Source organism: Ceratotherium simum, chromosome X (genome assembly GCF_057802395.1).
Source record: "Ceratotherium simum simum isolate JZ-2026a chromosome X, ASM5780239v1, whole genome shotgun sequence".
In the NCBI taxonomy this organism is placed as follows: Eukaryota; Metazoa; Chordata; class Mammalia; order Perissodactyla; family Rhinocerotidae; genus Ceratotherium; species Ceratotherium simum.
In genome coordinates this window covers 31,429,324-31,454,511 of record NC_141940.1, presented here as the reverse complement: position 1 = coordinate 31,454,511, position 25,188 = coordinate 31,429,324, and the positions used below count along the sequence as shown (strand labels likewise).

General features: G+C 35.6%; 1 protein-coding gene across 5 annotated transcripts in view; it reads right to left on the bottom strand.

Moving 5' to 3' along the window:
* The window catches only part of KLHL13 (kelch like family member 13), a 132,683-nt gene that overhangs the window by 5,299 nt on the left and 102,196 nt on the right, over window positions 1–25,188 (bottom strand). For all 5 annotated transcript variants that reach the window (XM_087427530.1, XM_087427529.1, XM_004442249.2 and 2 more), the window contains 3 exons: window positions 15,113–15,245; window positions 14,387–14,583; window positions 5,211–6,006 (listed from right to left, as the gene is read on the bottom strand). In XM_087427530.1, the coding sequence (XP_087283656.1) occupies window positions 5,211–6,006; window positions 14,387–14,583; window positions 15,113–15,245 (1,126 nt within the window). The remainder of the gene's footprint in view (window positions 1–5,210; window positions 6,007–14,386; window positions 14,584–15,112; window positions 15,246–25,188) is intronic.

The window sequence follows — 25,188 nt, the reverse complement described above, 5'->3', positions numbered from 1 at the left end:
AGTACTTACTTCTCCTCTAACAACACCTATATTATACCACTTCTCATATCCTTTTACTCATTCCTTTTCCACTTACTCTAGCTTTGAACTTTTAGTCTTATTTTAAAGGTTTTTACTATTCTCAGTTTGATCTGCTCTCTTGTTAGTTTGTTTCATTGCTTCAGACTTGGACCCTAACCAACTCTATTTCTTCTAAACCCTTCCGTCAAGTAGCAAGATCCCGCAAAATCTTTTCCCAAAATAAGGGCTATTTCCACAATTAATGACAAGCTAAAATTGCCACATGCTCCAATACTGTTTTTGACTATTTCCAGTCACTGGATGTTTTCTTTGATGTGCATTTCCATTTGCCTTTAGCATGACTTTCACCTTTTAAGTGACAAGTAAAATCCTACTGAATGTACATTATTCTCTCTCTACACTTACAGAGGATCTGGTATATTGACTGCTACTTGGCATCAGCAAAGTCATTAATGGTAGGATTTTATCTGATAAAAGCAAGTAGTCTAATCACACATCCTATCGGTAAAAGGGTTTTAAAAGACATCCGGAGATCATCTTTTCCATCTATTTGGTGTCAACGACAGGTTCTACTATAGTTCTATGCTTTTCTTAATGAAGAACTCTGCCTTAAACTTTGAAATTTCTAGAGTGTAACACTCTTTCCTTATGTCTAATTCAATCTGTTCTGATGCAGTTTCCATTTATTCTTTTTATAGCAGGGATAGAAGTTGAATAGTTATTCACTCTTTATGATTATTAAAATTTTCCTATGTAGAAAGACACTGCTGTTCTTCTGTCAGTGAGTTAACTGCACTTTTTCCTAATAGAGGTGATAAGAATCCATCTATACTTGCTCATACAGGAGCCCCCAGTGTAAGATGGCTATTAACCAGGAATAACATAATAACTATGTAATAGTTTATCATCCCTAACTTGTCTTCTTCCAGATAAATAATGCATCTCTTTTAGCTTTTCCCATTATTTTAATCTTTATTGTCAACCTTTAGACTTTGTCATGCAGAATTGCTGATGTTATTAGTATAATCAATAGTATTTAGTCTTAAAATAGGCTACATCTAATTAAAAAGTGTATTTACATGCCCTTATTTCTATTCTCCATATTTACAAGGCAGCAAGATATAGGTCAGTGCCAACAATCTTGATGGGGGGAGGGGCAAGGGATGATGCAAGGCAAGGAGTTAGAGCCACAAAGCAGTGGTTCCATCATAGTCTATGAGAGGTGGGAATGGTAATGAAGTGACTGGGAAAATCTAGAACAGCAGTCAGGAAAACTACAGCCTGTAAGCCAAATCCAGGACGCTGCCTGCTTTTGTATGTCCCACAAGATAAAAATATGAATGGTTTTTACATTTTTAAAGAGTTGGAAAAAACATCAAAGAAAGAATATCTTGTGACATATGAAATTAAAATTTCAGTGTTCATATATAAAGCTTTATTGGAACACAGCCTCACCCATTTGTTTGTAAACTGTCTATAGTTGCTTTTGGAATACAACAGCAGAGTTGATTAGTTGTGACAGAGATCCTATGGCCTGTAAAGCTGAAAATATTTACTGTCTGGCCCTTTATAGAAGTTTGCTGACCCCTATTCTACAGAATCACCTTTAGTAGTCGGTGGCTTGGTATTTAAATTCGAGACCCTGTCCAATTTTTTTTTTTTTTTAAAGATTTTATTTATTTTATTTTTTCCCCCCAAAGCCCCAGTAGATAGTCGTATGTCATAGCTGCATATCCTTCTAGTTGCTGTATGTGGGACTCGGCCTCAGGATGGACGGAGAAGCGGTGCCTCGATGCGCACCCGGGATCCGAACCCGGGCCACCAGCATTGCAGCGCGCGCACTTAACCACCAAGCCACAGGGCTGGCCCGAGACCCTGTCCAATTTAATAATTACACTTAGGTTGGTTATTTCACATATGTCATCAGGGTATTCTTATTTTCTCAGGTGATTCCACTGGAGTCCAGAATTGGTCCCAAGGGATGATGGGGAACTTCCTTGTTCTTTGAGATTAGGAAAGAGATCAGGCCTGAAGAAAACCACTTGGACAATGATGGGTCCCACAGAGGGGGGATGGTCTCTAGAATCCCAGAGTGCCAGCTGGTGATATGTTGCTTAATGAGGAAAACCTCAAATCCATTAAGGAATATGGAGGCATTTGATAAATGTCAGTAATTTTATTGTACATTTATTTGGAAAAAAACCTAACATGTTTTCTATAAGTTATTTCATTATTTGAAAGCTTGACTTATTAATATTTAATTGAAGTGAGAGATATCTGAGCTGTCATATTTCTCTTCAATATACAAAACCTCAATGGAAGATCGATTTCTTATACGACATAATTTTGAAAGAGACCAGAAATATCTGACTCCTTTTACACTTAAGTGACAGCTACTCTAAGCTTCCCCTAGTTTCCCATTGTACTTGTGACAAAGGAGAGCAGCGTTTCTAAGGAATTATATTTCAGCAGTAAGCCAGGCTCACACACACATTAGTAGTATCTTTTTGATGTGCTATGGACGTAGGTCCATATACTCCATGAAAGGATTTTAAAAGGCCAAATGCATTAAAATGATCTAAAATGCCTTGCGAATGCTGCCACTGTTTTCTTCTCATAATTATATACAGGCCATGGTTATTGTGTGTATGAAGAATAAATGATGTACTGGTACTGATGAGCCTGTTAAACTGTTAAATGACTCTCCCATCAGTCCCCTTTTTCCTGCCAACCATTCCTACCATAGTTAATGTAATCAGTCAAGATGGGAATGTTAAATTATTACAACAGATGTTCGTCTGCACGCGTGTGTGTGTGTGTGTGTGTGGAGGGGGGGGTCCATAAAAAAATGTTTGTGGGGCAAGAGAAATGTTAAAAACCCAGCTTCTGGCTGGAACATTCAGAAATATAAGTGAGAGTTTCTTTAGAACCAAAATCTGCTATTCTGCAAAAATAATGGGCCCAAGAAAATTGTAAAGGGCAACCGACACATAAACTTTTTTTATTTATACAAAGAGAAACAATAATGAATAGAATTCAGAAGAACTCATTGATATTATTCTTTTGGGAGGTAATCAGGGCAGGTTACATCAGGTTTGGTTACCTCAATAATACAGAATGTGACAAGATGAGACAGTCTACTTCTTATTCCCACTTGGGTATAAAATTGAAGGAACTCAAAGCGGGTGAGGTGGGTCAGAAAAAAAGAAGCCTCTTGCTTCTTGGTTTTATGTAATGACTCTTCTTGGCCTAAAGGCTCTCCTGGAATCAAAACTCTCTTGGAGCACACTTAATAAGCCAATCACATGATTTTTTAAAAAAGCTTCCAATATAGTATAAAAGCTGAGGGCAGTTCTTTTTGTCTCCAATAAACAGCTTATTCTCAAATCCGTTAAATTACCTTTTATTTCTTAGGATAATGAAAAAAAAGATTCTGATAATTACTCTGAATTTATCCAAAGCCAATGCCAATATTTTAAACTTCCTCAGCATTATGGAACCTGGAATACTGGTCAACCACAATGATTCTGTTTATAACAGAGAATAAAAGAAGAGGGGTGAATAAAAGGCCAAACCATGATGGTAATAACAGATATATAGCACAATATAAAATGAGGTCTTCCTGACTTCCTTTTTGGATAGCTCTCTTATTCCAATTTTATCTGAAATAACAGAAGTATACATTCTGGTGTTAATTTATGTAGCCAAAATATTGCTATGTTAACTGTACTTGTGACCAATCTTAGATTAAGAGGACAAAAAGTGACCATCAGGTAAAGTTTACCCGATCAGTTTACAGAGAAGAAAACTGTTTGGTAGTTCACCAAGAGAGAACGATTATTAAAACTAACACAGTCATACAGTGCTTAATGATGGGGATACATTCTGAGAAATGTGTTGTTAGGCAATTTTGTCATTGTGTGAACATCATAGAGTGTACTGAAGGGGAACAGAATTTGCCACACCAACATGTGTTTCTTTAACATGAGGTTATTTTAGGCTGACTATTTTTAAAAAACAAAAGACTCAGAAAGCTTTTCTGGTTACCTTCCCCTTAACCGTCTAAAAGAATTCAGATTAAAAAACCTGTCTCAGGAAGCAAGCTCTCCCCCTAGCATAACATGAAGTAGGTGGTAGACAGGGAGGAACCTAGAAAAGCCTGTTTGTTGGGCTCCCCTCTGTGTTCTTCTGTTTCTGTGTGGCCAAACACTTGTTTTCCAAATGTTTGCTCCTTTTCACCTACCTGTGAATTGCCTTCCTTCCCTTTGAAGTCCCTGACTCTCCCCACCCCCAACATCTTCTTTTGCCTTTAGCTGAGGATGGTATTTAAGGTAAGGGGTTTGGCCATCTTGGCGAGTTACTCAGTTTTCCTGGGTTTCTCCCACATATACATGTTATTAAACTTTTGTTCATTTTTCTCCTGTTAATCTGTCTCATGTCAATTTAATTTTTAGAGCAGCCAGAAGAACCTAGAAGGGTGAAGGAAAATTTCTTCCTCCTCTACAGTACTCACACAAACCTAGACAGTATGGCTTATTACACCTACTACACCTAGGCTATATGGTACTAATCTTATGGGACCACCATTGTATACGTGGTCCATCGTTGACAGAAATGTCATTACTCGGCACATGACTGTAGTCACAGATCATAATACTTACAGTAAATAAATTTTGGATAATATAGAACTTTGCACATTTAATTGATAAAGAAAATTATCTTACTGTGTGGCCTCTGGTAGGTAACAGATTATGTAAAAGAAGAAACAATAAAAGTCAGTGCTCTGTAAGGAAGGATTTTAACTTGTTCAGTAAAATATCATGTGGGCTTTTAAAAATGGAAAATGAGGAAATATGCCAAACTTCTGTCCACGATTCTATTAGAATTTAAATTAGCAGAACAAACTATGTAGTTGAACCTTCAAGATGAAAACCATATATACTGCACAAATAAAATATTCTGCAACATACTGATGTATTTATAAGATATAATTTGTACCCTAGCCAACAATATATGCCTGGATAAGGCATACAGTTTGTCTCTGATATTTTCTAAGAAAACAGTTTAAAATGAAACCGTAGCTACATTTTTTTGTCTTTAACTTTACAGAACTGCTTACTTTATGATTTAACAAGAATTTCGGGGTAAAGAAATTAGTCTCTATGCTTAATATAAATGTACACACTTACGCAGTTCACCAGCTGCATTTCGCCCACCAACTGCATACAGATATCCTTTGAGGGCACTTAGGTGGAAGAAGGTGCGCTTTTCATTTAATGATGCAACCTGCATCCATTTATTATACCGAGGATCAAATCTGAAAACCGTGTCAACAGCAGTTTTTCCTTTTGTATCATAATTACTTTGACCACCAACTACATAAAGAAAGTTTCCAATGACAGCAATGCCATGCTGATAACGAGGAGCATCCATGGGGGCTAAAGATCTCCACTCTTGTGCCCTTTCATCATACATCCGTAATTCTTTACTGACAACCAGCTGCTGTCTCAAAACTCCTCCTAATGTAACCAAGTGTGTCGAGTCAGATCGAATAGCAGTTCTATCTGACTGCATCACTGGTTGCATATACGGCATCATTTGGTAATTGCTAGCTTCCAAAAGCAAATTCACACAGGTATTATCTGTTCTCATGAAATCTACTGTCTGCACATAATTGATGAGGTCCTGTGGTGTCATCAGTGGAAATCGAATATTCTTCATTAATTTTGCAGCATAATCCATCCGAGGGTCTTCCAACCTTAGCCAGCGACAGGCAGCCTTGAAGAGCTCAAGTTCAGTACAGTGCTTAAGACTATTACTGGAAAGCACAAAGGCAAGCCGTTCAAAAGGGAGTTTTAGAAACTCCCCAGTACTCAATAATGCAGGAAAATTCTTCAGGATGAAATTATTGACATATTTATCCACTTCTGTGAGATTGTAGGTGTTGGCAATCCGCCCAACTTCGACACAATTGTCTAAAGTGACCTATTAAGCCAATAAAAAAAATTAAAACACAACTACTTTCATGACATTCACATCTAGATAACATAAATACCTGTTCTAGAATAAGAGCAAATTATGCTTTTTACTGTCCATATAGATGCAAATAAAGATTCTTATCTAAATACATCAATGATCTAAAGAGAATTCACAAACCACCTTTACCTAATCCAGTAGAAAGGTGACTAAAAGAAAATGATCATTCAAAGTCAGTAGGTTACAAGTTACTCTAAGAAACAATGTTATGACTTGACTATGGCCAAAATAATTACCTTTCTCTCCTCAAAAATGTCTCCCCCCCCCCCCCACAAAATACTAATAAAATTCTGGCCAGATAGGAATTTTGGATAAATAGAAGGTTATTCTATTATGGTTCACCTCAATCCACTTCTCAGTCATGATTCTTAAAGGTAACTCAGCCAGTAGACCCACTAACAGAAAAGCTAATCCCTAGATTTCTCTTTCATGTAAACAGGCATCATTCATCACTATGATTCATTTTGATTCCTTCAAAAGTTATTGTTTATAGTGAAGATAATTTAATAGGACAATTATTCCTAGGGTGAAGTTATTTTCCACATTATTAATCTGGAAACATACACAAGGGAATCTCTTTCTTGAGGGTTGAAATGGGTGTGTCTACATCAAATTACTCATGTAGTTTAGTTTCTGGTATCTGTGATGACGGCTTGCAATGAAGTTTTCCTTAGCAACTCTCTTACTCTCAGCATGCTCTTGCTCTGCCTCGAGTCATGATGAGCCCAGAAAAATTTCCACAGCACAGAGCAAAATATACCAGAAATGGAAACCAGGAAAAGGAGAGAAGCTATCGAGAGGCCCCTCTTCAGCAGGAAGTCTTTTCAATGCTCTAATAACCGACTGGTCAAAAGTGGAAATAGGAAAATCATATCAGCAAATATTACGCAAGGACGAAATCACACAAACAAGCCTACCATGCGTGTGTGTGTGTGTGTGTGTGTGTGTGTGTGTACAAACACAGAGACAGGTCATGGGCAAAGGACTCAAATGTTTTTTCTTAATTTTGTCCATAAACCTTATTGATGCAACTGTATTGTTAACAGATTGGCAGATGGTTAAGAGAAAACGGGCTAATTCTTCTATTATCCTTTTATTTAAAAGCTGAAATGAGACAAAAAGCATTATTTCTCTGCATAAAATAACAGCCCAGTGAAGATATAATAACACTGAAAGTTCTAAGATTAGTACGCATACACACACAAGGCTATTTTCATAGATCTATCACCCAAGAAGAATTTGAACTCTTTAAGCACCTGACTTGCTTTACAAAAATCATCAAAAAATTTTAAATGCTTATTATAATTAATAGCTATATATAACAAAAAACATCTAAAACAAATTGTAGCACAAAAGAACTAGGAAAAATAAATTAACAAATTATGGGCCTTTTGAAATACACAGTTTAACACTGTTCAATACCTCTTATTTCTAATGTAGTTAATGAAAGTACAATTTAATCCAATTTTTGGAGGGGCAGGTTGGCGTCTCATAAAATTTCAAGCTGTGTAAATGAAGTTACAATTAATATCTAACTGCCCAAATCACCCTGGGTGGAAGGGATTCTTATTTGGGGTAAAGGATCCACTTTCCAAGGTAAGACATAGTCCTTCCCCAGAGCAAGGGTAATTTTCACTTTTGAACATGTTTGCTAGTATAGATATGCAAAAGTTGATGACAACACAAATATAATTCCCAAGTATGCAGATTCTCATCACTATTGATATGATTAAAAATAAAAACAACAAAGAATGGATACTTTAAATGAGCAAAATGATACCATCAGTTGTTAGTCACCAAATTTAAATCTAAATTTATAGCACATAAAATAAGCCAAGAGTAAAGATTAGAAACCAAACTGTATAATTTAGAAATGGCATCGAGGTATTTCGTTTCTTCCCCTTTTCCCTCTTCAACTTCATCCAATAAGAAAACAATTACTAAAATAATAGGATAAAGTAACCTACCTTTTATTTAAGAGCATTTGGAAAATACCTTCTATATATCAGTACACTCAGATATATAGATGCACAGGGCTGGAAAAGACCTTGACAGACTACCTAGTCAATACAGATAGCTGCCTACTCTTTTCTTAAAAATCACCAGAGAGTGGTATTTCATAACCTTCTGAATCATCATCTTTTTTTTTCCTTTGGTGAGGCAGATTAGCCCTGAGCTAACATTTGTTGCCAATCCTCCTCTTTTTGCTGAGGAAGATTGGCCCTGGGCTAACATCCGTGCCCGTCTTCCTCTACTTTATATGGGACACTGCCATAGCATGGCTTGACAAGCAGTGCGTCAGTCTGCGCCTGGGATCCAAACCTGCGAACCCGGGGCCGCTGAAACTGAGCGCGTGAACTTAACTGCTTTGCTACCAGGCCGCCCCCTGAGACATCATCTTCTTGACAGAAGGACTACATATTTCCTATAGCTCATGTACAACAGCTACCACACTGTGGGTACGTAACAAAGGTTAAATACTACCATTATCAGCAATATGAAAATTAAAGATGCCATGAGAGATATAACTAAAAATAGAATACCTATGGAATTAACATAGCAAATTACTAGAACTTTACTAATTTTAATTTGAGACTCAGATAAGAAACATATGTAGTAGGAAATTAATTTTTATGAAGTGCATGTAATCAAAGCTAAAAAAGTTAACTGTAGACTATAGAGATTATAGAAGCAAAGTCTAGAATAACAGGTAACAATATAAGCAGATAAAAAATGATGGACCAATGGTAAACAATTTTTGGAAAAATACAGGATTATTCAATTATGGTTCATTTCAATCCATTCTCAGTCATGACTCTTAAAAGTGCTTCAGGGGCCGGCCCCGTGGCTTAGCGCGCGCGCTCCGCTACTGGCGGCCTGGGTTTGGATCCTGGGCACGCACCGATGCACCGCTTGTCGGGCCATGCTGAGGCCGCGTCCCACATACAGCAACTAGAAGGATGTGTAACTACAACATACAACTATCTATTGGGGCTTTGGGGAGAAAAAGGAGGAGGGTTGGCAATAGATGTTAGCTCAGGGCCGGTCTTCCTCAGCAAAAAAAGAGGATTGGCATGGATGTTAGCTCAGGGCTGAGCTTCCTCACAAAAAAAAGTGCTTCAGCTAGCAGATCCCCAAACATTTAGCCTAGATAGTGTTAAATAATGGATATGTGCAGTAACATAACATACAATGCAATTTATGTATATAATAGAATACATAGCATTTTGAAAATATAAAATATGAATTTAAAGCTTATTTAGAAAAAAACAAAACTCCTAAGTAGAAAGAACTCTAATTTCATCTGAATCTATAACTTGGCCAAAATTCCAAAGAGTTATTATGGAAGTTAATACAAATAATGCTATTAGCGTTTTAAAGGACAGAGAAGCAAAAAAGGACAAAATTTCTCAACCACTTATGAGAACCAACAAAACTGTTTTTAAAATAATTAAGTGTACATTTAAGTTTCTTTGATGTAAATTATCATAAATTATTCTATTATAATCAAACAACCTTTCATGGTCATCCTAAAGGCAGTTCTAAGCATCATAATTTTCAACTCATTAACATCTTGGTACTCACTGCTGCTATAGTAAATTGTTCAAAATCACACCCGACGCATGCAAACATTGTCATTAACATAATTGGATATTTTAATGACAGGTTTCATCAGAAATCTGTGATGTTATCTTGCTGAAGATCTGTGTCTTATATAAATAAATTTCCATTTAGGAAAAAAAACCAAAGTAAATGAGTATCTGCTTTTGAACGCTTAAGGGAAATGTAAAGACTAAGCTGGCAAATTTGGGGGGACTCCTAAGATATTTAATGTACCAAATACTTCTTGGTACTATCTAGTTTATTAAAATGACAGCCTGACATCAAGTACAGCCAGTGCAGAGAGAGAAAGCATGTCCACAGAAAAAGACTGGGAAAAAAAAAATCAAACAAGCAACTTTGGGGGCAGAGGACATAATAGGCGTCTTCTCCCAGGCCTCCTTCCACAAGTGTGAACATCGCGGGACACAAGGGAAAGGATCTTTTAGTAAAAAGAACAAAGCGATGATTAAAAAACAAAAACCTTTCTCTCTCAGTATTTGTCTCTCTTCAGATTCTAAACACCATTTGAGGTGAATACTGACAGTGTCTCCAGCTTGGGGAATGCAATTCTCTCATTCCTTTGCACTTTGAATGCACTTCCCTTATTGGATGCAATATTAGATATTATAATGGTCTTTGGGGGGATGAATCGGTTTGAGTCCAGGCTGGGCCTCTTCTTCCCCTACAGAGTCCCAGATGGCAGAGGGGCAAGAATGGGGTGGTTCAAGTTATAGGCAAGGATGATATTTAGAATATTTAACAACCAGCACAGTCTGGGTACCAACTAATCAGAATAGATGCTCGACCATAAACAACCAGGATCTGGGTACTACTTGCTGAATATCAGCCTTGGCAATAAGGAAGTCAAGATTGGTTTGGTGGGGAGGGAAACAGTTTTGATTCATTGTAAAATTATCTATACAACTTTTTCTCTAATTTGCATTGAACTTCCTCAAAGGCAAAAGAATTACCCAAAAGGACATGTTTGTGAATTTTTATGAATAAATCCAATTTAGATTAAATAAGGAATGTGAAATATATGTACTATACAGGAAATTCCTACATTAAGAAGGTTCCCAAAGCTTGTTGTTCATATCACCACCTAATAGCAAAAGTAACTGTCTTTGCCAATAACTTCTTATTCTCTTCATTTTTCCTTGAGAGAACCCCTTTTCTCTGCCTTTTGATCTCTCCCACAAATGCATTTCCTTTGTTTTCCACCATCTCCAACTCTTCATGACCCCTGGTCACCTCAATAAAATTTCTCTACATTTCATTGTGAGCTCCCCACCCTGGTCGGTGACAATAAATGTACAGGTGGAACCAATGATATATCTATCAAGGAAAAAAGTAAACACAACTTTAAAAAAAAAGAGTTTAAAGGAAGAGTGTCACCAAGTCTAAAGCACAATGGCATCTTCGTTCTCTGATTAAATATGCTTTTATAATAAAAATAAAACGGTTTCTTGCTCACCTTCATTCTGTTTTGTTTATTCTTTATAATTGTATATTTAAATTGTAATATTTCCAATTCAATTACAAATTGTCCTATTTCAGCAACCTTATGTTAAATTGGGTTTGATGGGCTAGCTGTAATCCTCTATAACAGTAATTCTGTGGGGCAAATGCTAGATGTTACAAGATTCAAATAGCAAACAAATAGTAAACAAAAAATTTAACTACAACCTGTTCGTAAATCAGGGAATGGCTGCATGGTATTTAGCATGCGATAGTTACGCAATGTCATAAGAACAAAAATCAATGTAATTTTTATAGGCATATATAACTAAACAAAGGTAATTTTCCATTATCTCCATGATATGTGAAAGTAAATGTTTTTAGTTTTACAGAAAATTTTACCTACTCTGCTTTATATCCTTCCCTGTCATCCTTTTGTATTCATTTCATAATCTTCTTTTTTATAATGACCAAGAAAATAACATAGCAAGAACAAAAGCACCAGATAATACTAATTACCACTCTAAGAGAAAGATATTACTGCAAAGGATGGCAAAGTTAGGAGGGGAGTGGTTCCTGTTTTATAGAGCCTGATGCTCTGTTATAGAAAACTGGTGTCTCTATCCCACCAAAGGCAGGTGTGGCTTTATTATCGTATTTAAAGTTATCATTCAAAACTAATATATAAATGCTTTGTGAATTATTTGCCGAGTCACATTTTATGTACCACCGTTCCTCTTCATCCACACAAAGATTAAGAATGGAATAGAATAGAATTGTATTAGAAGCCAATTTTTCTTTCTAAAAGCTCAAACCCAAGTAGTGTTTTGGTTATGTGAACTATACTCACGCTACATCATTAAAAACATAAACCCATTTCCTCAAAAAGTTTGGTTTAAGCACACAATCATGAGATTGTTATATTTAAAAATTATCTATAATAACTTAGCTTGTGGGAGAACTAAAAACAAATCTACCTTTGAAAAATATATTATCTTGAAACTTGCAGTTCTTATAAGCAGAAAAGGCACCCAGAGCTACTGTTTTACCTGATTCACTTGATTGCTGAGAGGGAAAGGGGAAACAGAGGGAGGCTGCACATTTAACTAAGAAATGGAATGCATGGAAGAAGGATCAAGGAAAAGTTGGATATTATATAATACTTAAACTAATAATCTAACAACTTTTCTCAAAAATTATCATGGATTCCGAGAGGGAAGATTTCCAATGTATAATCACACAGACATATCCTAAGCAAACAGGATGAAAAATAAGTAAATAGAATGGTACTAAGAGGTATTTCCTCAAAGCTCAGAGGCAAGAAAGTTCTAAGGAGAGGTAGGAATAAACTATAGCACAAGGTAAGCTTTGTCAGGGACAAGCCTCTTCTCCATTAGAAATGGGTTTTAAGATGTCTGCAGAGCATACTAGGAATGAAGAATATAACCTTTAAGACAATAAAGTGTTTATAAAAACGAAGAAATTTCCAAAGGGGCAAAACATACATCTGTTTCAAATAGGTTAAGGCACCAACATTCTAATTACAGAAAATGTCAGTATTGCAAAATTACTGTGATATCATCTTTAAATAAACTTGCTTTAAGTAGAGCTATCTAGAACAAAATTATTTCCTAATATTATCATTTTGACAATTAGATACTTTTATAAGTTCATAAATTGTGCTTTCTCCAGTTTGGTCCTTTACCTTTAGGTAAAGGAACTGATCACAACCAATATCTAAAGTTATAAGTACTAAACTTTGCTATTAGAGAATAGGTCAACAATGGCTATTGTTAATGATTAGTTCCAAAGAAATCATGACACTGTACCTAGTTTGGCTCAGACGACCATGTGTTGCTAAGATCAGTGTAAAGCAATGTTATCAGTTTATAAATGTAAGCATTAAGTGTTATTACAGAATTAATTATTGGACTTGAGACATTTAAAAAATGCTTTCAATATAATTCATTTTTCCTTGAGATGATGTTATACGATGTTAACGGCACAAAACTAGAGAAAAGACGCTTATAGCCCTTGAGGGGAAGGGCGTTGTATGATTAAATTAAAATGAAATTTAGCACCCAGATTCAGCAACGGCAACAAGCAGTATCATGGGAAGTTAACAAACCTCACTTGGGCTACTTATGCAATAGAGAAGAGGACAACAAGAATCAACACTCTAACACCATGCTGCCATAAAACCCTTAAAAATGGAAGTTAGTTTAAAAGTTTATAAGTAATTGTGTGACAGTAGTCTGAGTACTTTAAAATGAAGAAACAAACAAACAAACACTTTTTATAGTCCAGTTAAATTAGCTGTTGGCTGACTTTATAAGATAAGGAGTAGCTTATTAATAAAATCATTAAGGACACATTCTCTCGAACTTAGGGTTTTAAAGATAAGGATCCTGTTTACTAAATGCAAATTTTTAATGGCCTAACAGCAATTACTTATCAATATTAAAACAGATATGAGTTAAAACCAATTATAGAAAAATATATTATCTATCAATATAACAAATTAGAAAATATATCAAAAATTACTATTGTCATGATTTTCAACCAAAAAGCAAGCTCTATAAGCTCTGGGAATTTTCTTGGCAATATTTCTCTGCAACCATGACATTTCATTTCTCAGAAGTAAAATATAAGGGTCTCAACTAAAATAAAGCACTGTCCTCAGGAACCGGATGACTGCTAGGTAGTTCATTGATTGGCAGTTGTATGTGCCCTCTCTTAGCTATTAAAAAAGGCCAAAAATGATTCAGTGGGAGATGTGTTTCTACAGAATCAAGAATTATTGCCTTACAGGTTTACACACAGATGTTAGTTTTTCTCAAGACCTAGCTCCCATATTTAAAGGAAGAAAAAAATTACTGAGCCTATTTTAAAAGACTTCTAGAAGCTCAGATTATTTTTCGACAGAATTCCATTTAAGAAGCCTGTTTGTATAAAATCATTAAGGTGAATAAAACTGGATTACAATATCTAATTTTATCAAATAGGTTAAGGTATATATTGTTATCAAACACTATTACTGTCTGATGCCAGTTGATTACACAAAAGGCTTTTCTTAAATGACTCTGTTTTGTAAAAATGCACCTGCACGGTTTCCCTCTCAACTTGCTTCCAGACCACATACTACATGACACCTCTGTCTAACGGCCAAAGTTTCACATGTCTATGCACCAGATCCATCAGTCTACTGTAAACAGGTGACATCAGAGTCTACCACAGGGAAAGATTTGAAGATTTGAAAATGTCTTACCCCAGATATGAGAAATACTTTGCAGAAGTCCAAAACAGGTAAAATTTGTAAAAAGCTGGCAGCTTCAAGTGTGTCCTGAAGATTGTCCATATTAAGAGAAAGTTTTGCAGTATAAATAAAATCAATTATTTTCTTCAGACCAACCTTGTTCACCCCATGAAGCTTAATGCACATTAAATCTTGTTCTTTCATTCCACCTTAAATAAAAAGACATTCAATTAAATGAAAGTGGATAATTGAATTAAGGTCAAACTCACTTCTGCTGCTAATTAGATGCAAGGAAAATTTTATTCTGTGTAAGCACTCGTGTTAGAGTCACGCTTTTGCATATTTTACAGTTAAAAGAGAGGACTTAAAAAGGAATAGCTCTATACTAATGGAGGTCGTATATGATGCAAGTGCTCCAAAATGTTCTCCTGTCACTTCCTATCTTTTGATGGATTCAAGATTGCATTAGCGGGACAGAGTCTCTGATGGCCCATTCAGATATGTGTCTGGAAAAGAAAAGCTGTGAAATAAAGGTAGGCGGAAGTATGAAAAAAGTACATCCATTTCCCAAGTTAAAAAAGCGCCACCCACAACCACATGTACTGGGTGTCTATTCCTTTTGAGATGGTTTCTTCTTTTAAAGACACAGACACAAGGAACTGAATTTCACTTTAGAAATAAAAAGATTTAAACACGCATTTTAAACACGCACATGCAGAGTTTAAGAAGGCAACCTACCTGTGAACATGGCCTTGAAGTAATCACTAGCAGAGGCCATCATGACTCTGTGCACAGGGAAGGCATCGTCTGTGTCACCTGGCATCAGGGTCACATCACAAAGCAATCCTTCAAGTCGAAGCTGGTCAAAGCCCTATAACAAGAACATGAGTTGCACCACTAATCAAGGCAAAATGAGTACACAAATCTCTGTGTGCCAAAATTCTGTTTACAGATTAATGTGTGTGCAACATGTATGGAACACAAAGCCAACAAAATAATTACTGAGAAGAAGAAAAAAACTACACATCTTACTTGATATGTGACAACGTATATTTAATTCACTGTAGGAAAAAGATAAAATTAAGACTAATTTAGATTAAGAACAAATAAGGAAAGAGTATATACATTCACTTATTTATACAACCATTGGCTTTTATCTGATTTTGAAAAAAAATTACCATATACACTTTCATTTTCCCATGTGCTGAATTAGGGTTTTAGACTAACATTCCCTTCCACAATAATATATTAATAGTCCTTTTATAGTGCTTTACTGAGACACTTTGTATTTTTTTTTTCTGAGAAAGAAAGGTACACAGCATCTATGTTAGCTGCAAGATAGGAGTTCCTTTCTACCAACTAGATTGTTCCAGCTCTTTGAGAATTAGGGATTGTGCCTTAGATATCCTTATACTGTACACCGCTGCTGCTTGACCAATTATCTTTCAAGTTTCAGGTTTGGGACTTAATTAGCTTTGGAAAAAGGATCTCAGGGAGCCCCAACATGAGACATAATTGTCCCCAAATGCCTGAAGTCTAGTGGAGAATTAATAGGCTAACACTCACAGTACAGAGGGGAGACAGGGCTTGATGATCCCAACCAATTTCAAATAGGCAGTTGTTCCTTTGGTCTATTCTTGGGAGAATGAAACATTTTAAGTTTATAATAAACTGGCAAAATGTACGAAAAGGAGATAATATATATTTAATAATGAGGCTGAAAATGAAGATTTTGGCAAGATTGAATCTGTAGTTTCAAAAATGGAAACGTATTGTTATAAAAAAAATCATGAAGATACTCATATAAATTACTTTCTAATAATATAATGTAATATATGATAATGTAATATAACAAGATCTAATAGCAAGGATTATTCTATCCCCTTCATATTTTAATGATCTCAAATAAAACTTTTATTTAAAGTTGTGTTTCACGGATTTATGAAGCAAAAGGCATGAAATACTGAAGAATGCAGTTTTAGAAATATCGATCCTACACATATGTATAACATAAATCTCAGTCTAAACATTTTCTCATCAGAATTTTTAAATTGCTTTTTAAAGAAAATGCTTGAATCTACAGAACTGGAACTTCAAAGAGGTAATGTGATCCAGCCACTTTCTCTCTGGAGAAAGATATAAATATTTTTAAATATTTATACATTATATATACACTTTAGAATAAGATTATGTATCACATTTTTCTTTCTCCAACAGTGATTGACATATGTTTTTGTTCATAAATATCAAATCTTTCACAAATCCCCCTTTTCCTTTGTAAATACAAACGTTATATACCCCCACACTCGCTATTTTCCATTTTCCATTGCTAAATCATCTCCTGTCCCTGTTATTTAGAAAAGTAAAGGTAAAGAGAGATGTCAATTTTAGGGGAATATTCTCAGGCAGAAGGGAAGAAGCAGCTCTTTGAAGATTCACATATGGAGTCTAAATTGCAATAAGTTTAAAGGGTCGCCTTTCAAATGTAGATGAGCAGTGAGAAGTACTGAAGGCGACCACTGGGGGTGGGGATGGGATGGTCAAGCCACTGAGGAGGGAACCATCAGCTGCAACAGCTGAGGGACTAGCACGTTGGAATTCCCCAGTGCTTGGCATTGGCACTTAATAAATGTTCAATTAATGTATGAACAAACAAACCAGATTTTACCCAGAAGCCACCACTTGGTATATATTTTAAAATCATGTAGTCACGTTGGGCAGAACTTTAATTTTGTGACAAGCTAACTAGAAACCAGGAACTGTATTTGTGAAACTTGTCTCAATAATAAAACAAATTGTACCTACAGTGCTTATTTGTGGTAAACTGTAAAGGCTAAGATGAGAGAAGAGGAATTGAACTAGGGTTTGAGGGGAAAAGGTTGGCTCCCACGGGCTTGGCTTTTTTCTCCCTCAGATAAATTTCAGGTTTAAAAAAAATTAAAAATATGCTTGTTGTAAAAATACAGAAGGATATAAATTGAAAATTAAAAGTTCACTTCTTCTACTTACTAGGAATAAGTACTGTTAACAGTGTAGTCTATACACTTCTAGGCCTCCTTCTATACATATACATAATCTACCTTTTGCTTGTGTGTATATAAGATTTTTTAAGTGGGATACTAAACATACTGTTGTGCATTTTTAAAATTCACTTGAGCACATAACATAGACAGCCTTCTGTCTCAGTACACACAAATCTACTTCATTCTTTTTAGTGGATGCATAGTATTCCATAATGAGGGCATACCATAAATTATTCATCCATTCCTCTCTGGTTGGACACTTAGGTTGTGTCTCAACTTTTACCATTACAAGCAATGCTGCAACAAACCTCCTTACACATATACTTGTGTGAGTAGATCTGTGGGAGATATTCTTAGAAGTGGAATTGTTGGTTTGAAGAATATGTACTTTCAAAGTTTTAATAGCTATTGGCAAGTTAAAGTATATGGTTTATCCTGGAAAACTTGTCATACCTTGGGTACTGGCAAAAAAGAGAGATGTCAAGATACCAATGAGGTGACACTAGGTACTGTACGCCACCTTACTTTATTTTTATTCATTAAATAATTTTTGAATCTTCTTCTCTAAGGTATATGTAGGTAATACCTTTGAAAGGCAATCATGGCTTATCCAGTCAAAAGCAATGATTGTATCCATTCAGTTATTTTTTTCCACTAAAAAACCCCAAAAACCTACTTGGCTCATTTTCTATCCCTCCTGTCTTGAAAATATTCCTATAAATATTTTATACTGTAAATTGAGTAATGTCAGTAGGCTCCATTCCTACTACTTATTATTCCTTCTTTTTCCCTCTGAAAAAAGGTATGGCTAATACTTCCCGTATCATTATCTGTGTCATTTCTCATTTGGTCCATATTCCATTAAAACTGCTTGTTGAGGTATATACTCAATCCTCAAAATCTGGACAGCTCAGCTAAGACACCAGGAGCTTTTACTCTCTTCACAAATTTGAGCATTTTGCTTCCCTTTGCACTATCTTAAAAAAAATCCTCTAACCTTTCTCAGTATAATCTGGCATCCCAAAAGAAAGGAGCTGTGGCTCCTTAGACTACTTTTAGAACATTCTGAGTATCTTCTATTCTAAGTGTAATTTATCTACCTTTGGCAAATTGTCTGCTTTTGTGAGGTTTTGCATTTATTTTCACTGTATAAAGTAGTTTCCCTTTCTATACATTTCACAACCTTTATTTATTTTCAAATGCATAAATGAATAATCCCACTATCCAATTCCATATTTACCAATTTCATTCCCGATCATTGCTATCTTTATCCAAATAAGATCTGTCAGTTCAGATTGTATTCATACAGATTCTAAATATCTTGTTTGCATGTTGATATCCGTATATCTCAGCTCTGTCTGAAGAGAGAAAAACTAAAGTTCCTTCTACAACATACTTTGTTGTATAGAAGACAGTCATTTCTCTAAACAACTTTTATACTCGAATCTTGTGAAGAATGCATGCATTTAAAAAAAGGGGGAGGGATCATTCTCCTCCACAATTCTCATCTGCCGTCTATATGTCTACCTTTTGCTGTTTCACTCTCATAAATCTCTTCCCCTATTTAACTCTAGGAAGACTGTCAAAGATACCCTGAACACTTAAAATGTGTCCTTTTACCATAAAATTATTTTCTTCCACCAGATTTGTACTCATTCCTCTTGTCAGAATTCTATAAACTTTGATGTCTATTTTCATATGCTAGTCCACTATACACCAATACAGCTCTGCTTTATGCAAAATTGCTCAAAGTTTCCAATTAGTTTTTTAGAATGTCTTTAAAACTGTTTCTGTTGCTTTAAACTCAACTTCTTTCTGCCCCAATCCTTATCTTAGTTCTCTATTTTTCTATTTCTTCTGGGCCTTGGATTCCACTTATGAGGGGATTGTTGCCTGTTCTTAATTTCTTTACTATAATATCTCCCTTTACCCCTTCTACAAATCTCACCACATCTTCTTTTTTTCTTCTTCTTGACATCCTTTTGGGGGAAAAAAAATGAGCATTTAAAAAAGGTTTTTCTCTTCTCTATATTAAACTTACCCAATGTATCAAAACTTCAAATACTATTTAACAGAGAGAGGTACATATGTAATACTCTGAAGAACTGAAACATTTAAAATGAGTTTGATAAATTTTTAAATGGCCATATTAAAACAGAAGACGATATGCATTGACATTACACAACGATAATACAGAAACCAGATGAGCTACAAATAATTTATACTGAAAGTTGGTTGGACGTCAATAGCTTTCAAATTCAATATACAGTTTTCCCTCTGTATCCATGGGGGATCGGTTCCAGGTCACACCACCCCCACACCCTCCAAACCTCTCAGCCCTGCAGATACCAAAATCCATGGATGCTCAAGTCCCTTACATAAAATAGCATAGTATTTGCATATAACCTATGCACATCTTCCTGTATACTTTAAATCATCTCTAGATTACTTATAATACCCAATACAATGTAAATGCTATGTAAATAGTTGTTATACTATATTGTTAAGGGACTAATGACAAGAAAAAATAGTCTCATGTGTTCAGTACAGACGCAACCGTTGTAGGCCTCTAGGGTGGGCTGAATTCGCAGATACAGAACCCGCAGATACAGAGGGCCGACTGTAACATCATTGTGAAAAAAGCTAGATTGAATATCTCAGGTATTAAAAAGCAACCTGATAAGCCAATCTTTCCACTAAATGCTGCATTGGAAATAACTTATAGCATATTCTATCTAGTCTTGATCAGTGTAATTTCAAAAAGGAAGTGGAATAAAAAGGAAATGCATCCTGAGAAGAGCAATAAAATCTATTCATGGAAAATATGTTTTATGAACAAAGATTAAGGAACTGAAGTAGACAAGGTTAAGGAATGGGTTTACTCCAATCTTTAAGTAAATGTAATGTATTTGATCAAAACAATAACATAGTCATGTTTTTATGAGACTGCTCTTCATTTAATTCAGAGGACAGAAAAGGAACAGATGCATGTTTAAAGTAAATGAGATATAAAAGTTTATATATAGACTGGATATAAAAGTTTATATTAATATTAATTAAAGTCTGCTCTCATTATATAAACTGCTTGGAGTTTAAAAACTTCTAATGGCTTTCTATCACTGCATTATATCACAATATAAGACTTGAAAGACTTCTCCAATCTGGCCCCAACTCAACTGTTCACTTTATTTTTCATTTTTTTCCCTAGGTACTCTGATCCATCTTATCAGTTTGTTGTCCAGACTGTCTCATTGGTAAAAACCCAGGCTTGCTCTTTTTCTAGTACCTTTATTTATGCCATTATTTTTCACATAGAATGTCCTCCCTCCTTCAAAGCCTAGTTCAAATTTGATCTCCTTTGTAAAACTATCTCTAACAAAATCTCTAAAATAATTAGGCACCTTTCATCCGGGTCTCACAATTTAGCATTTAATTATATCCTATACATTTCTGTTTCCAGCGAAGACGAAGTAACAGGGACTGGATTTATCTTACCTATTGAAACAACCTACAAACAGACAAAATATATGAAAAAAAAAGTTTAACACTGGATGAAGGAGAAGATCTGTGAAAGATGAGAAACAAGTTAGATGGGCCCCATGATTGCCTATTGCCTGGAGTTTCCAGACAGAGGTACAGGGAGTGGGAACCAAGGTGAAGCCCAGAATTCTCCCCTGGTTGAATGTCTAGGGAGGTCAAGGCAGCTGGATTTGTAGAGCACAATACAAGAGGAGAGATCTGCACAGAGAGGGGGCTATGGAGATCTAAAAACAGGCCCCCTCGACTAGTCAGGTGAGTACTGATAAGTGTATATGTCTGGGGAAAGAACCACCCAAAAGGAGCATGAGGAACACTCTCCAAGGCACACCAAGGGCTGGGAATAGTTCCTATTCAAACCACAAGAGTGGAAACCTTATAATTCTGGGACCTTTGGTACAGTGCTCAAAAGGATTTGCCTCAGTACTGGGAAAAGGTTTGCCCTAGAATAAATGCTGCTCTGGTTCCACCTCACAAAACTTAAAAGTAAATAAAAATATGTTAACGATAGCAGAAGAACTGGGGAAGAAAATTGGAATGTAAAGTACTACTAAACTGATGGTGAGTCCTCCACCCTACCCCCTAGTTGTTTCCCCAATATTCCGCAGCCTGGACTTAAGGCATCATGTCACTTGGAGGCAGTCATCAGGGAGCAGAGAAAGCCCTACTTCTGGCTGGAAGAGCAGGGAAGAAGGATTCTTAAAGCTCAGAAAGAGTGGAGAAAATCTCTTTTACTTTTTTTTCCCTCTGCTCTCTTGAGCCCGAATCCCCAGGCAATTCCAAGGGAGTGGTGGTGGCAACAGTGACAGTAGTGACAGTGGGGATGGCAAATGCCTAAAACTCTGAGGGAGAAGCATCTTCCTCTTTGATAAGAGGAGTTATGACAGTTCCTCTGCAGTGAATACCTCTCTGTATTTGGACCAGGATGTGGGTTCAGTCCTGGTAAGTGTATAGCAGAGCAGGATAAACAAAGCCCCAGCTTTTGGGTCAGAGGACCAAAAAGAAAGCCCTAGGGAACTGGAAAGTACTGAGGAGATGGTCAAGATGGAGGAGCATGGAAAAGAGACCCCACAAACTTCCATACTATGGAATACTGCTTAACAACAAAGAGGAACAAACTATTGATACACAACAAAGTAAATGGTTCTCAAAGATATTAGATGAAGTAAAATAAGCCAGTCTCAAAAGCTTATAGACTGTATGATGCCATTTATATAATATTCTCAAAAAGACAAAAATACAGTGACAGAAACAGTAGATTCCAGGGTTTACAGGTGGGGATGAGTGTGACTATCAAGGGGTAACAAGAGAATATAGTATGATGGGGTAATGGAACAGTCTTGTATCACAATTATGGTGGTGATTATACAAAACAATATATTTGCTAAAACTCACAAATGTATAGACCAATTAAAAAATCTATTTTACTGTATGTTAATTTAAAAATAAAAATGTAAGAAGATGGCAAAAGATATGCCAAGCTAACACGAATTAAAAGAAACCTGGCATGACTATAATATCAGACAAAATAGATTTCAGAGCAAAGAATATTTATTATCAGTCTGACAAAAGATCTCAGCTTCTTTCTTAAGAAACTAGAAACAGAAGAGCAAATTAATGTCAAATTAAGCAGGAGAATAGAAATAATAAAGATCAGAGTGGAGACTAACGCACTATAAAACAGAAAAGAGAAAATGCAACAAACCCAAAAAGCTGGTTCTTTGAGAAGATCCATATATCTGATAAAACTCTAGCCAGACTGATTAGGGGGAAAAAAAGAAAAAACAAATTACCAATGCCAAGATTGAGATAGGTGATCATTACTACGGATTCTATAGATATTAAAAGGATTAGAAGGAAATATGAACAATTGTATGCCAATAAATTTGACAATTCAGTTAAAATGGACAAATTCCTAGAAAAACACAAGCTACTAAAGACTACTCTTGAATAAATAAATAATCTAAATAGCCATATATCTATTATAAAACTGAATTTTCACTGGTGAATTCTACCAAACGTTTAAGGAAGAAATAACACCAATTCTACACAAACACGTCCAGAAAATTAAGAGGAGGGAACATGTACCAACTCATTCTGCGAGGCCAGCATTATCCTAATGCCAAAACCAAACAAAGATAATAAAAAATCCTTCATGAGTATAGATGCAAAAATTCCTAAAATTGTAGCAAATCAAATTTAACAGTACCTCATGACCAAGTGGAGTTTATTCCTGCAATGCATGGTAGCTCTAGCATTCAAAAATCAATCGACATAATTTGTAATGTCAACAGACTAATAAAGAAAAATGATAAGATCATCTCAATGGGTGCAAAAAAGCATTTGACAAAATCCAACATCCATTTCTGATTTAGAAAAAGAAACTCTCAGCAAACTGGGAACAGAAAGGAACCTCCTCAAATCTATAGTTAACATCATACTTAATGGTGAAAGAATGAATGCTCCTCTCCTATTATCAGGAACAAAGCAAGAATGTACACTCTAGCCACTTCTATTCAACATTTTTCTGGAGTTCCTACCCAGTGCAATAAGGCAAGAAAACCAAAATAAAAGGCATCAGATTGGAAAGGAAGAAATAAAACCATCTTTATTTTATAGGCAAATGATTCTCTATGTGGAAAATCCTACAAATCTACAAAAAACTCCTAGAACTAAGTCAGTTTATCAAGGTTGCAAGATACAAGATCACTAATCAATAACAAACTGTATTAGTATATACTTGCCACAAACAATCAGACATCAAAGTTATGTATTACAGCATATTTGACTCTCATTGGTATGTGCTAGTCCTCTGTATCACTTCAACACATGCTAAATAACCAAAAAAAAAAAAACTCATTTGAGAGAGCAGGGTAATAACACACTAAAGTGGTCTAAAAGGAAAGGCGGAAGACTCTCGTCCAACATATATCTTAAAGATACACACTCAATTGGAAGTATTAGAATACCTACTGTATCCAACCTAAGTACCTGAAGAGCTATTCCCAAGAAAAATTATATACTCATTTCTCCATATTCTAGCTGCCATTCAGGAAACTGAAATAAATAAAAAGTATCATTTTAATAAAAACTTCAACAATCTAGATTATTTGAGCTTTTCTTTTATAAAATATAACTTATCCTAAAATCATTATGCCTCTGTTTCTTATGTTAACAATACATTTTTAAAGTTGTTTATCTTATGACCATAAAGTTTTAAAATTGGGTACAGCTCTAGGCTGGCCCAGTGGCATAGTCGTGCACTCTGCTTCGGCAGCCTGGGGTTCGTGGGTTCAGATCCTGGGTGCTGGATCTACACACCGCTCATCAAGCCATGCTGTGGCAGCACCCCATATATAAAACACAGAGGAAGACAGGCACCGATGTTAGCTCAGGGACAATCTTCCTCAAGCAAAAAGAGGGAGATGGGCAACAGATGTTAGCTCAGGGACAATCTTCCTCACCAAAAAAATAAATAAATAAAATAAAATAAAATAGGGTACAGTTCATCAATATGACATAATCAGCAACCCAAACATTTACCTTAGGATAAACGTTTCATGAAGTTAGCCCATTGGAATGCAACACAAGTTAATTTGCATAGGCTCTTGGGATAACCCATTTCTTTAACATTCTATTACGTAGATAATGTGAGAGTATAAAATGGTATCTTTCATTGACTTTACAACTAAAATTGGACAGAGGAAAAAAATAGATAAAATGGAGGAAAATATGAAAAGAGTAATCTGGTAGGCACCAATCTTAACATGAGAAAATACCAATTAGGAGCCTAGACATTCAGAGCAGGGAGGCATTTTCAAGCTTTATAGGTTTGAGTAAGCATAGCCAACAACCAAGAAATGATTTGTTTCTACCTAGGTAAGTATTCTATAACTAATATACACTACAGCTAAAACATGGTACTCTAGTTATGGCCTCCTTGTCCTAACAGGGATGCTTCAAACTGGTGGTTAACATTTTCTTCTCTCTGATTTGTTTCTTTGATTTTGTTTTTTCCAATTTTGGCGGGGGAGGGGAAGAAGGACAGGCAGGCAGTAAGACATTTTGCATAATTCTGCTATTTCTATAAAGAATAAAAGCTTCACTATATCATTCATGCCAAATTGTGTTTTAGCCTTTGTTAATACGTGTTTTGACAACACTTTTCATTGACTATAAGTCAATGAATTGACTTCTATTGACAATATTTATAGACATTATATTTAAAAAGATAAAATAGTTTAGAGCAAGATT